This window comes from Achroia grisella, unplaced genomic scaffold (genome assembly GCF_030625045.1).
Source record: "Achroia grisella isolate CSIRO2021 unplaced genomic scaffold, CSIRO_AGI_Agris_v1 utg126, whole genome shotgun sequence".
NCBI lineage: Eukaryota > Metazoa > Arthropoda > Insecta > Lepidoptera > Pyralidae > Achroia > Achroia grisella.
This window is the reverse complement of record NW_026712609.1, coordinates 437,956-453,017: the sequence shown is the minus strand read 5'-3', so window position 1 is coordinate 453,017 and position 15,062 is coordinate 437,956. Positions and strand designations below refer to the sequence as shown.

General features: G+C 31.5%; 1 protein-coding gene across 6 annotated transcripts in view; it reads right to left on the bottom strand.

The window, feature by feature from the left end:
- Window positions 1-15,062, bottom strand: part of LOC131854993 (cAMP-specific 3',5'-cyclic phosphodiesterase) — a 346,930-nt gene that overhangs the window by 89,916 nt on the left and 241,952 nt on the right. For 2 of the 6 annotated variants that reach the window (XM_059206191.1, XM_059206192.1), the window contains exons 1-2: window positions 8,300-8,796; window positions 3,211-3,306 (exon numbers count right to left, since the gene is read on the bottom strand). The exons of 3 other annotated variants lie outside the window; for them this stretch is intronic. In XM_059206191.1, the coding sequence (XP_059062174.1) occupies window positions 3,211-3,306; window positions 8,300-8,499 (296 nt within the window). In that variant the 5' untranslated portion in view covers window positions 8,500-8,796. Of the gene's footprint in view, window positions 1-3,210; window positions 3,307-8,299; window positions 8,797-14,518; window positions 14,611-15,062 lie in introns of those variants that run through there. One more of the 6 variants, XM_059206195.1, reaches the window with a different exon arrangement.

Sequence of the window (15,062 nt, the reverse complement as noted above, 5' to 3'; positions counted from 1 at the left end):
TAACTCACTACTTGTCTAACTAAATATCCATTGTACTCGTGTTATAAGTATAGTAATGTGATTATGACAAGGGTTGGCAGTATAGTTACTACAGTTATAGTATTGGTAGCAATCTATTCTAGTTTAAATTGTGCTGATCATATTCTAATGTCTTTAAATTATTAGCCATTCTATGAAATTTATGACGAAAAAGTATTTAGAACTCTATTTTCTGTAGCCTATTTAAAATTAAATAAAAAAATATATTCCTCAGCAACACAATAAAATCTCGATGCTAATCGATTCCTTTTGCGTGGGATACCTCTTTAGTAGTTTACATTAAATAATTAATTACGATACTTCACCTTTGTAGTAAAAGGTTAGACATTTTTCATTGAAATTGATAAGACTTTACGCAATTCAAGTATAGTAGGAAAATACTTAAAAAAATGATGACAGTATATATTACAATTATTATGTATGTTAGTATGTTATTTTAAGATTAGTGTCTATTATTTCTAGAGAAACTTAAAACTTACTCTCGATATACAACATTAGAATTTAAGTAGATTGTAATAATATCACTATGGCAAAATAGTAAAGAGTTATTGCACAGCTATTTAAAGCATTAAGAAATATAAATATATAAATTTTACAAATTTATTAAATTATCTACTTAATAAAACAAATTATATTTTCTAAACACTAAAGGCGATAATGTAATATAGTGACATCTACAGAACGATAACTGAACGTGTACAGAAATAGTAGCCAGGTGCGAAGGTTTTCAGTGACTGTTTAGTGTCACTCGCCACCGCGAGAGGTCACTTTATAAAACAATCGTTCACAATACTGAATTTCGGGACAATGTAATAACAACAAAAGTTTGTACAACATAAAATAATGATATTTTTACTTTCACGTCAAAATTATTTCTCAATTCAGTATAGGTTTCATGATACTTTTAAAAGCAGGATACAAGGTTTCAAATATATTTTAAACTAGTTAAGCTAGCGGTTTCATCCTTGTGTAATTTATGTGTGATATTCTGATGTATAAGCTATAAAATTTCATCAAAATCCGTCCAGTAGTTTTTGCGTAAAAGGGTAACAAATATCAATCTATCCATACTCATAAACTTTGGCGTATATATTATTAGGATATATATACACGTAACCCCTTTCCAATTCGGTTCATTGTTGCGCCGTAAAAATTATGAAGTCTCGATATAAAAGAATGAATGGTGAAAGTCATGGGCCAAATGTGTTTACGTGGTTTTGATTAATGATTAATTAACTACTCCTACTACTACAAACCTATATTTTATATACAACGTATATGGTTACCCAAAAACTGAATTCAAATTTATGAAATTCATACTGACCCAACATAAAATATGTTGGTGCATAATTGACACAATTATTTTCTTATTAATAAATACGAGTATAATAGAGTTGAGAATGTTTTTTTTGTTTTGTTGTTTGATAATATAGAACATCTATAGGGGTTCCCTCTATGTAAATTACTTATAAGTTTAATTGCATAGGTACATTATATAGATGTACAAACTTTAAAAAACAACTGTTTACTTTTAGGAACACCTTAACTGTGGTTATAAAAATTTTGTACTGGGATTAGCAGTAATTCTATATCTGAACAAAGTTTTCATACATATTTGGATCACCAAAACAATGCATCACTTTCTTCTTGACGCGAAGAACATAACAGTTATCGGTAAATTACGTCAAAGGGCCCTGTGTATCAAAGATGGCCTAGAAACTACAACATGACAACGGAGGGCGCCACTCCCACACGATTTGCTGGCACTAATAAAAATAACATATATATAGGTAAACACCTATATAAAAATAAGGAAAATATTGCCTTTTTATTTTCCTAACAAATACATTGGGAATACGAGACAATTTTGCAATACGCTCCCATCACTAGAAATCTCGTATATTTAGTATCTGTAGTGGCAATTACACCAAAGTGCTGCGGCGAAACCCATAAAAAGATTGTAATATTATATATTTTTATAAGCTAAGATATTACTTTTTTATTAGCTAAATATATATTAAATTATACTAGAACGTGATAAGTATTATCTCCGACTTTCACAATTGTGACTATTTTACAAATTACTTTTCATGTGTCGCAATAAAGGCATAACTGAAACTCAAATATACATACACTCGTATAAATTGGTGTCTCAGTAAAAAATTGATTAATGATTCTAATAAAATGAATAAAAGTATTTAAAACATTATTATTAGGTATATTGTTAAGAGGAAAATATGTTGCCTTTTTACCAAGCAAACTGTATGAATGTAATTGTTATAAATTAATGTGTGAAAGTTATGTCTAAATATATCCTATAGGAGTATACTTATAAATTCTAATTTCTACATATTTATTCGTGTCAGCAACTGGTGTCATATCACGAATTTAGAGCTTGTCATCAACTCAGTTGGAGCGTGAAATGTGATTTTCAAAGTTACGGAATGTGCCCCGGGCGGGGTCGCTATTTTGGCCCTTTGATATAGACCTGGCAGTCATCGGACCACTTCTCTCTTTGGATGTGTCTACCTTTTGTCGAACCCTTTGCAACTATTCACTTTCCGGTGACGAGAATGTTTATGACCTTTGACATTTTTGAGACTAGACAAGTACATACTCTTTTGTATGAACTGAAGTAGATGACATTGATTGTTAAATTTACCAAAATAATACACAAAATAAAGAAAATAAAGTTTTAAAAAATTATTGTACAAATTTTAGTGATCTTTTCTCGTAGGTATTACCTACTGCTTTTTATTTTTATATCTGTTAAGTTGAGGAGGCAACCAATGCATATAAGAAATATTGTTCATTATGAACTATTACCTTATCTATGTTTGAAAGTAACTAAATAATAATTAAACTAAATATCATTGAAGGGTCTTAGAGATACATATAGGTTATATAAATGATCCTTGGATATTAATACGACAGAACTCCCACAAATTGTCATTTTAAAACTTCGGCCAAGTCTATAGACAAATTTAGTTCATGTCACAAAGACAACAGTTAATATCATTAAAGTACTACAAAAAAATGGCTTAGAAATTATACAGACAGAATATCTAATAAAAAAAAATAGGTAATATGACTATTGCGTTCAGTGCTTATTTAATTATTTAAACAATTTTATTTTCTGCGTTTCGTTGTCGATTATGTCTAGTATAATACCTTCCGGTGGTTCGCCTCCGAGCAGATACAGGAGCCCTCCTCAAGGGTCGTCGTATTGCTCCCCGGGCACTCCACCGCCGCGGCGCTTCGCTCCACCTAATTGTACGTCTCGTCAGCACCCACTACCAGAAGTACCAGACCAGACCCGCAAATTAATGTGTATGCGTGTAGGTACGTAACAATGCCACTGCATTTTTTTCATCAGAAACTAGTTGTTTCCCGCGACTTTTATCCTCAACCTTTCGTCGCCTATTTCAGACATCCAGATTATTTTTTAACTTAAAAGATAGATACCCTTATAACAAAATTCATTAAGATCCACTTAGCTGTTTAGTAGTAAAAAGTAAACAAACAATTATCCTCTTTTATAATATTAATAATATAGAGTATGTATAGTAGGCACCTAATTTCCTTATACATCTTAATTCTCAAAACGTCATTCACATTTTGTACTTCCCAAGAATGTACGTATCATTAATTTTGAATTTATTATTCATAATCCATAAAATATATAATTGCTAAAGTATATATTGTACAACAATTATTGAATTCATTCAAAATGTGTTATAATAAAGAAAAAGATAATAAGTCGTCCCTTTACAACACGATTATAATAATAAATTGAAATAAATGAAAGTTATTAGAAATAAAATCGATCACTTTTATATGAAATGTCTTAACCCAAACTTTTAACATTGTTAATATCTCGACTCTGATGCAATCCTGCTATTTAGTAGTTTGTATCTATTTGTATAAAATTTGAATTAAAAATGTAAAGATGTACAATATTTATTTTAAGAGAAGCAACAGGCTAGCTTCTGCTCAACCTTCTTGGCTGAAATTGCATTCCAAATGAGAGCTAGATTAAAAATATACGACTATTAAAACATTTTTATGATTAAGTTTATTTGCATAATTGTTATTTCTGTAACCCAAATTAAACTCTTCTGTAACCCAAATTACACTTTTACTGATTAAAAATATTGAATTAATACTATAAAGTTATAACTAACTAACTAGGAAATCCCTAATTAAAAATTGTTGTACCATTTTTTTTAATATTTTCTTTCGCATGAACCTTCACCTTACAATTACAAACAATAAGAAATAATTGACCAAAAATAATTGATCTTTGTGAAGTAATATCGTCAGCAATTAATTATTATTTATATAGATATCCACGACTACATTCCAGAATGTAGTCGAGGTTATAACATTTAATTCATTGTATATAAGTACCTACATACGTGTTAAATATAAAGTCAACAACATCCAATTCAATCGAGTTAATTATGTCAATTATTCAAGCGTGAGTTTCTATCGGTACCCACTACATAGTATCTATTACTGTATGTGTAATAGTTATGTTATAACTATGTGGTATGTAACACAATAGTGTACGAATATTAGTACTGCAATAGTAACAACTAAAGGCAACTAAACCAAGTATTACTACAGTACTTTATGTTACATACAGTACGTTACGTTACTATAGTTCTTTGTAATACAGCCACGATTTTTGCCCGTTATGTTCTATATATCTATTATCTATATCTATATACCGGTATATCTTCATGAATATTATGATATATAATATCATGCTTTGCAACTATATGAACATTCTTTACATTATTTTTTTTTAAACGTATAAAGGCAAAATATCTTAATATAATAAATAATTTTGACCATAACTTCGATTTACAACAAAGTAACCATAATATTTAGTATCTATGAACACTACGTTACTACAGTGTCTAAGAAATGACTGTCACTGTCTAGTAGATAACTATTCTATATTCACTAATTAACTACAAGAATTAACAAATACCGTGTCGGTATTTGTTAATTGTTGTAGTTAATTAGTTTTATTTGTTACTTTGTATTCGATACTTAAAATTTGCAACAACCCTAACATATGAAGCCACCCCGCACACAACTCTGTTCCGTAGGTAGTATACAATAGATAACAATGTTATTACTTAAATAGCTTAATTTTATTGTGTTTTTTAACTACCTACTGTAGGTTGAAGCATGGAATGAAAGATAATCGCTGTATATTTTGTAACATGTCACATTTTAACGACTGCAATGAATTTTATATTGTTACTAGTTTTTACGGAAATCGGTTTAAGTCCACATTAATTAGGAATTCATTCTTAATATTATAAATACGATTCTGTCTGTTTGTTACCTTTTCATAAAATGGCTGAACGGATCTTAATGTGACGGAAAAATACATATGTTATATCACGACCACAGACATGAGCTATCTTTTACCTAAAAAAAAACTAAGTCACAGGAAGCATATAGAGTAGTAATGAAAAATTAAAACTTTTTTCTCGGGATGTCGGATGTAATTCCAAAAACTACGTTTTTATAAAAAAAATTTAACTAATAAAGTTCATTGCACTTATTGGTAAATGTTTATATCAAATATGTGTTACAATGATTAAATCTAATCAATTCCTGTTGTCCTTGACAATACGTTCAGTTGATTAGATAATATATGATAAAACTGAAACGATTTTTACAAAAAGTCTTAAATAATTGATCTGAATCTCTTCTTATATTAATACCTATTCGATGTATAGATATTTAGTACTTTAGTGGGAGATAAATCTATAAATATATAGTGACATACATATCGAATAAACATTATCGACGACATGAATATGTTATAATAAATGTAGTTTAGGTCTCTGTTATAGACACATTGTTTCTTACAGCACTTGAGAGTTTGAAAGTAATAAGTATTTATAGGTGTTTCGCGATTATAATTAACGGAACAAAAAGTTTTTAATTGTCTACTATATAATATAGTACAACAATTATTCTTGGTATCTATCGGTTTCTTTCGTAGTTACTACTGAGTTACTACATTATTAAATAATATAGTTACTGCAATAAAAACTAGATATTACATAACAAAGCCAATTATGCAAATATTACATGTAACTGTGATCACAAAAAAGATAAAGAAAAAAATGTGTTGTAAAAGCAATACAAAGACAAGACTTGTTCTGAATCTTAGTTTCGGCTTCGCATTCCGGTCTCATTCTTAAATTCAAATTCAAATTAGATAATAATTTATTCTTGTAGTACATTACATATAGCCTGTTATGAAGGTCAATCATCTTATATATTTTTTTTTGTATCATACCATCTAGTTGAGGCTACTATAGCTTGATATTTTTTTATATTTCTGTAATACTCGCTACAACTCAAATTATTTTGAATGTTACAATGTAATTAGTAACGCAATGTAATTTACTAAACTATATTCTTTTCTATAGGTAACTCAGCAGTACCTATCCGTTATTTTTATAGAAAAATGGCCGATATTATTTTTAAAGCCAACTTCTTATAAACTTGGTAAACGGATAAAGTTTTAATTAAGTACACTTTACCATTTTTAATAGCCTTGTTTCTTAGGAAATTTTTCCATCATTCAAAGGCTAGTGAAGGTAAAGCTAATTTATATAGAACTTGCCAGACTACTTTGATAACGAAAAATCAATTTCCTGTTGCCTAATTACTTCTTATAATATTATAGGTATATAGGTTTGACTTTAAATAAATAAGATTTTTCTCATTTTCTAAGGTGCGTAGTTTTTTTTTACCAATTATATTTTTTTTAATAAAATAGATATTATATGGGTAATAATAAAAAAGCTCTAGGATCTCTTAATAAAACGTAGCCTCACAGTCTTTCTATCTTATTATTTATACAATTACCAAAAATACTTTACTTAATAAAACTTTAGTACTAAGGGATAGTAACGTAAAATAGGTGTCGTGTTGTAGGATGCAAATAAGAAGTATAACAAATAAGAAGAAAAAGAAAATGACACCGAAAGAATGATAAGAAAGATGATATCTGTACAATGACAAAAATTTCATCTTGTTTCGATGTGATTTTCTTTTTCTGAGGAATAAAACTTGCCAGTTTTTATAATGCTATAAGCATTATAAACACTTCTATTTCTACTTTGTATATATTATTTTTATATTTTCTTATTTTTTTCTTTGTATATATTTTATAGGAAGATAACAAAAATACATAAGCCACATTTTACTCAACCTATATTTTCGGAAATTTGATTAAAATTGTAAATTAGTGATATGCAGTACTCGACTATACTAGAAAAAATACAACTTATCGTTTTCATTGACACAGATAAAAGAGTGTAATTCATTATCAAATGTATAGATCATTATCAAAATTAAACGTCATGTTAATAAATTTAAATTACATTATATTATTATGACAAATACATATTAAAAAATATATTAAATAACTGGCAACTCCAATATGTTTTCTATTATCGTTGTTTTATCTTGTTTATTTATTCGGTATGTAATACTTTATCAACGAGATATCTTAGCCTACATTTAAAAACACCTAGATATTTGTATCAATATACGAATAATATGTTGTATTTCAAAATGGAATAAATTTTTCCATGCAAGTTTGGATTGTGCATGCAAATCATTTCGATTTGGTTTAAAAAAAACGTATCATAAAGTATTCAGACATTACTGAAACCTAAAGAGTATGAATGGACACAATGCTCATATTTTTTTTTTATTTCAGCAGTATTAGTGGAATACTGAATGTAATAGGCTATTATATATTCTAGAAAAAGTAAACCCACTTCATTTTATTATCAAAATTGGTCAATGCAAAAGATTTTTATTTATTTATTAATTTGTTCTTAATTACGGCATTAAGAAATTACGCCATTTATTACCTATAGCTATTACTTATTTTGTTAAATTCCTATATTTTCAACATTAATGTTTACTATGTACGGTTTTATTATCCTTGTTTATAATGGCACCGGCTATTGTACAGTTGTACTGCATACCATTAATTTGTAGGTATATAATTGTGCAATACATATCCACATAAGTTGTTATGATTACGACCTTGGTGCCTTGGATTTCAAGGCTCGTTCATCAACTTGTTGTTTTAATTGAAGTTAAATACATAATAGTTAATGATTATGATTTCTGGCAATTTTGGGTATTGAATTTGGGTAGAGACTATTGTGTTTCATTGTGTAATTGTATATAACGAGGCATCGACCTCTTAGAATATTCTCCGCTACTGGTCTGGCTGGAACTGGTAGTGGTTGCACTGAGAGTGGAGAGATCACTAGATGCTCTGGCTGAGCGTAATCGCGGAAGGACCGGCACTTCCTCAGCCTCCGGGGTCGTAGGTACTGGTTCGCATGCCCAACCGAGCGCGCGCGCCGCCGACCATACCGCGAAAACGAATGTCAACATCGTGGGACTATCGGGTCACACGCCGCGCGTGACGCCGGCGTGTTCTGCACAAACACTCGCGTAACGGATACATCGGTCCTGGAGCACACTGTCACAGCAGTTAATCACGAATTATGTATCATATGTCCGCTAGTAAACACATTACAGCACGTGTTTATTGCACTGCAGGAGCGCGCGCCTGATACCACCGACGCCACACGACTACCGAAAGTTGCTACGCTGTCACGAGGTTTCTGCGATGCATTTATTATATCGTCATATTGATAATCATAGAAATATACAAGTGTACAATGTTTGTTATTTGAAAGTCCATGTCTTTCAATTAGTAAACTAATAATTTATGTCACTTTTAAAAGTACCGCGTGTTGGCGCGACGCACGCGTGTTGATAATATTTATACGTTGTGAAGAACGGCGTGCGTGACGCGGCACTGTTGACGTTGCGCGGCGCGGGGAACATGAGCGGCCGACGCCGACGTCACTCACTCCTTGGCTCACCCGCGCCGCCACTGACCAAAAGGGCACGTTCTATATTTATAAATCCACAGTCACATCACTGCAAAAGTATTACACGGATGCGGATTATGTATCCAAGTTTTGAAAGGAGATCACTTGTTGCACGCGCTGTTCTCCTATCAGCGTTTGTGTCGTTTCACGGCGAGCGATAAATCGATGGCACCGCCTGTATTTGTGCAGATGTGCGTATCCAGGTGTAAAACGCTCCGGAAAAGCGTATCAACTTCGTGCCGGACAGGAGCACCGTTACGGAGCATCCTGCGGCTGCTCGGCGGCCATGTTGGCACCGCCATTTTGCTGGGGGTCGAAAGGGGCGACCCGCATGCGTACGTCGGCACGCAACCCTCGTGGAGGAAATGACGCAAGTCACTATACTGCTGAGCGGAAGCGGTGCTTACACAGCTTGTGCCAAGGATCACTTTGATAGACGTCGGCGAATGCGTTCGTTTGTAGGTCAAAGGAAAACTGCCAATGTGTTCACTGAACCTTGCTGCGAATCGCAACTGATTTCAGTTTGATGATGGATTTAGGCCCTTAGTTGATATACATAAATATATAAAAAACACATTAAAGGTAGATATCACCTAGACGCTACAATTGAATACGGAATGTAAGTAGGTATTATATTAAAATTTAATTGTAAGTAGATTTAATTTTTTTATATCAGAATATGAATAAGTAGGTACTTAATAGGAAATAAATATAAGACTAGTGTCCAGGTATGACGGCTAATAGGGATCACTGAAAAAGAAAAACATAATACAGTGACCCCAATACGTAATTGTCCTATAACAAAGACAACGACGTTGACCTAAAAGTAGAAAATAATAACTCCACTATTATGAGTACTTAAGTCGAAAAATTGTAACTTGTCGAGTTTCTTGTTTGTGGTAAAACAATATTACAAACTGTATCACAGAATAGTCTGTTACGTATGTTTCTATAGGTGAAAGAATTTCAAAAATTTGGTCAAAATTTATAAGAATTGTCGGCTTCGGAGGCGCTTTTCAGCACACCTCTTACTTCCAATGATCACGGGTTCGATTCTTCGCAAGCTACAAACATTTAAGTATTCATTCAGTTGTGTAGTAACCTTAACATAAGCTCTGCTTAGCTTGGAAGTTGATACCGCGACAATTCACGCTATATAGTGTGCATTGTCTAAGGTTATTATTATATAATTTTAATAAAAAAAAACAATAATACGAATAATCTAATCTTTCCATTAAAACTACTGTATAGATTATCGAGTGCAATTAATGGCTCTTTGTATATGTTGCCTACAGCAGATTATTAGCAGTTCGTTGCGTTAATTGACATACTTAGCGAAGGGGCATAATGTGAACTTGACCGATGACGACATTATTGTCCATTGACACATAATGCTCATCACCTGTCTTAAACCACATAAAATCAACTTAAAATTAGATGATGGTAAATATATGTTTACCACTTATTCATATTTTATTTTCGGGTATTTACACCTGTAGTTCTGGGGCCAAGGAGATCTATTGTGCTCACGCTGTTTAGAGTTAGCTATTAGTCCCGTGAGGAATAAAGACTGAAAGATATTCTTAGAAGCGATAGTTCATTATATCTTCAGAGTAGAAAAGTAAATATTTCTTTTATCTATAAGAGGAAAAATAAATTTAAAGCTTCACACCATCATTTTTCTTCACCAACATTTTTAATTAAATTGTAATGCGTTCAAATTAATGGAAGAAACGAGAGTATCGTAATATACCACATTCATTGTGGTTCAACGTTTTCCCTAATAAGTTTTTTTATTTTTAAATACAATTTTCCACAGTCATATTCGTCCGTGCCTTTTTTAATTTACTTTAATATTATTATATTTATTTAATTTCCACTTATGTGCAACTCCAGCCGAGATGTTACAATTTGCCTAACAGTGGCACCGAGGCAGACATTATCCGTCTGGCCCAGAACCACCGCTGGCCGGCCGGGTGACTTGACAACATGCAGTGTCACCTATCTTTATTAGGAGCCAGTTACAATTACCAATATGCATATACAATTATATAAATCTTACACTACTACTAATTTCACAGTTTTCATTACATTGTGTTGTATTGTTCCCTATTGTTCCCTATATATGTATTGTTCCCTAATAAGTTTGTAACTTGTAAACATATACTATAACTATAAGATACTTTGAATGTATCTGTACGAGTCTGTAATTATTTTAATTATAATTAGTTATTATTGTATAGAAAGGAAGAACGAACTCCTAATAGGTCATCAGTCAGTTTTAATATCCAGCGAACAACCACTTCGTCATTCACCTCCAGATGCGAAACCAATGACCTCAAATGTATTAATAAGTTTAGAAAAGCATTATATTTCTTTTTAAATTCAGATTCACATAGTAGCAATTAGGTGTGATCAAAAATCAAATAGAAAGAATATATTTAGTTATTCCAATCCAAACTAATATTGATTTTTTCCCGCATATTCGATACATATGTAAAACTATCACGTGTAACTTTATACGGTATATAGATGTAAAATCCAATAGAACAAAAAGAAAACATTCGTATAGAGTTATAGAGCTGCTTAGTTTTCATAAAAGTAGTATAAATTTAATATACTTTGTAATTTTTCTGTTTTCTGATTGATAGAGCAAACCGTGGCTACCTTACGCGATTAAGGACAAACAAAAACCTGGTTCATAGATATAGTGAAGGACGTCTTTATACCTTTTGTACTCTCATTGAGCGTATAATGTTCGTTACCTTGACAGATAATAACGTTGTCTCTGCCCACCGTATTATTACGCTTGTGGCCAAACATAATTACTGCGGGATTGCACGTATATGCAATTACAGCACACCTCTACGAAGGGATTGTGTCGAGTATAGGTTGGTTTATTGAATGCCACGTCTTATAATGCGACGGATGTTAACGTGTGATGTATAGTAATGCAATTAGAACGCCGGCAATGTAGGCAACATTGTTCAAGGGTATAACATGTTCCAGTAAAACAATCAATTTGTGCCTGGAAATATGCACTGATACTCCTAGTTCATACATACAATTAGACAACGAATAGCTTCCCATAAAAACGGGTAGTAGGGATATATTATTAGTAGTATAAAAAAGTATTTGTATAAAGCATTAAAATTATTTCGTAATTAAATATTGTTGCTAATTTGATAGATAAAAGATAAATGAGACTGTTTGTAATTAAAGTTTTTTAACGGATGCTAAGTGAAACTCAAAGTTTTGATTAAATACTGATTTACGCCGTGATAAAATAAAGACCACCATGACAATGAATTCCTATCATAACCATTGAGTTTCAATTAAAATAGGTTTAGAATTTATCAAAAATAAGAGTATAATATTAGAATTATTAGGAAATGATGTATAACTGACATAAAATCCTTATGAAATTGAAACATTTTCGACAAGTAGGAAGGTGAAATCCGAAATAAAATCCTTCAATAAAACTATTACCGCAGTCTCTATTAATTTTATTTTACGTTATAAGTTGTCATATATTTTCATTATACTTTTCTTCATGGTGAAAATCGCTACTTTTCATTAATACTATTACTGGCTTACTGCTAACCCTCTATAAAGGAAAAAGTATTATGAAACAACTAATATCGGTAAGCGAACGGCAACGAAAAGTGGACCCGAGTGACCAGTGATTACATTGATACAACACAGAAACCGTGGCAACTCGATAATTACATCTTAATAGCTACTATCAGCCTTCGTTGACTACAATGTGATTAGCTTCAATTCATCCCTATAATTCACTATCACTTGTTGTGAATAAATACGATGAAACGGTTCCTTTAAGCTCCGGGAATCAAGGAAAATTGGAATTACTTTGCGTCTCCACTCAATTAACGATTAATTACTCGATCTCTATTAGTTTTTACAGTAATCACAAAGGATTGGTGTGTTTTCCTCGCAGTGCATTCATTTTATCCATGTATACACTAGTCGTAAAATCACTATTATATACCATGAAATTCCAAATAGAAATTGGCTATTATTTATTAATTCATAATAATCAATTAAAATAATGTGAATCAATATAGGCGTAATAATGAATTGTATCACATGCCGACATAGGCTGTCATTTATTTATATCATAAAAAATGGAGTCACAGGTAATATTAGCTGATTAGAATAAATATATATTACAGTTCATATAGAGTTTATTTTTTCACTCTTTCGCAGTGAAAAATGAACTGCGAAGAGTATAATAAGTCCAATAATTAAAAATAAAGCCTACTTAGTATTTTTTACTCATTGATAACTTTTTATCGCAGTTATTTAATATGTGATATATTACTGGGTCATATGTATGTAAGTATAAAATAGTACTAAAAAAATATATTTAAATGTTATGCAAATAAAACCTGGTAAAATAACTAATAAATAAGGGACTAACCTTGACTACGCTGATTTTGCGAACTTTAGCGAGTTACTTATTCCGTAAACTGCCTGCCCACAGTGGCTGTGGGTAATGTCTTATTGTGGCTTTGTAGAACCTTCGGGATATTAACCTCGTGGGAGATCCATTATATCTATAGTATGTGTACTAATATAGTAAAGAGAGAGAACGGATTTTGTTATGAGGAAAATACCGCTGTACCGACTTTGGAAATTAATTTATAGTTTTATTTGAAACGTACATTAATGTAGGGTGATGTATACATATATATACGTATTGTTAATATATACAAAACTCACGAGATGGACTTATTAGTAGTACAATATATAAATGAAATAAATTGAATGAGTACTATTTATATAGTACTCATTCAATTTATATTAGCTTATGCTACTACTATTTTTAGATGCAATTACAGTAAACTATTACGATTTTAGTATAATTAAATACGTTTATTAAATTATTCTATCACTACATATATAAAAAAATAACTCTACATTATTTTCTTATCTGTGTTATAACAGTATGGGATATATAATTGATTACATGATAATATGATGTCCGTAGTCTTTTAGTTAAACCACGAACTCGCCGGTTCGCATCATCCAATGCCTTTATCAGTTTCAACCGGCCTTCCCGAGGGTGGTGCATCTTCGAAATCAAAATTGACGGATCGAAATTTAGCAAACCCTAGTTCTAGCACTGGCGTACTGTTAACACACCTTCTCCACACACATCGGTCAATTTCTTTCTGGCTTGAACAGCATTTTTGCCCTTTCTGTAGTAAAACAGTAAGATATGCCGAAAATGCTGCTTATGGCTCTCCATATTCAAAAGGGCACCAACCAAAAACTACTACGTAGAATTAATTGTAATTTTTCACACACAAGCCTTGCTATATGAGCTCTTAAAGCATATAAAAATTATACGGCTTAAGTGTGAAGTTGAGTGCAAAAAATACAACTAAATCCTAAGTTATAAAAAAACGAAATTACTTTCCGAACAACCTAATAATATTATAGTTTATTCTGTATGTCACACATGTTTTTATTCGTAAAATTATGTTTACCGGGTGTGATGCGGTTGGGTTTCATCCTGACTGCTGCTGCGCTTCCTCTTGCGTCGGAAGCACCAGTCTTGTCCCATCGCATCACAGCCTGCAGCCCGCGAGCCGCCCCCGCCCAGGGCGCGCCTCACTCGCTCACCATTTTAACACTTTTATCCATTAATCCCAAATGTCAAGTGTTCACTATTCACTTTTGATACTTATCACTAGTGAGAACATAGCAGTCCTTAATACACTCTGTTAGGTCTTTTGTAATAATAATATATGTCAATATATTGGTAATTTCACAGAACTAAGTAGGAGAATAATATTTTCAATCCATTATGTCTTCTAATTACTTGAGTTCATAGAATTTATTTTCATTGTTGATTGAACTTCCGAGTTAATTCTCATTTTGTATCTGTTTGTAAAAGTGGGAAATTAATTTTATTTCAACTAGTTACCATCAAGTTGAAACTCTCAAAGTAAAAAGAATATAAAAGAAATAAATAATATAAAATTGGAGTCTGTTTGTATAAATATATATAACGTTTATTGCAATGAACAT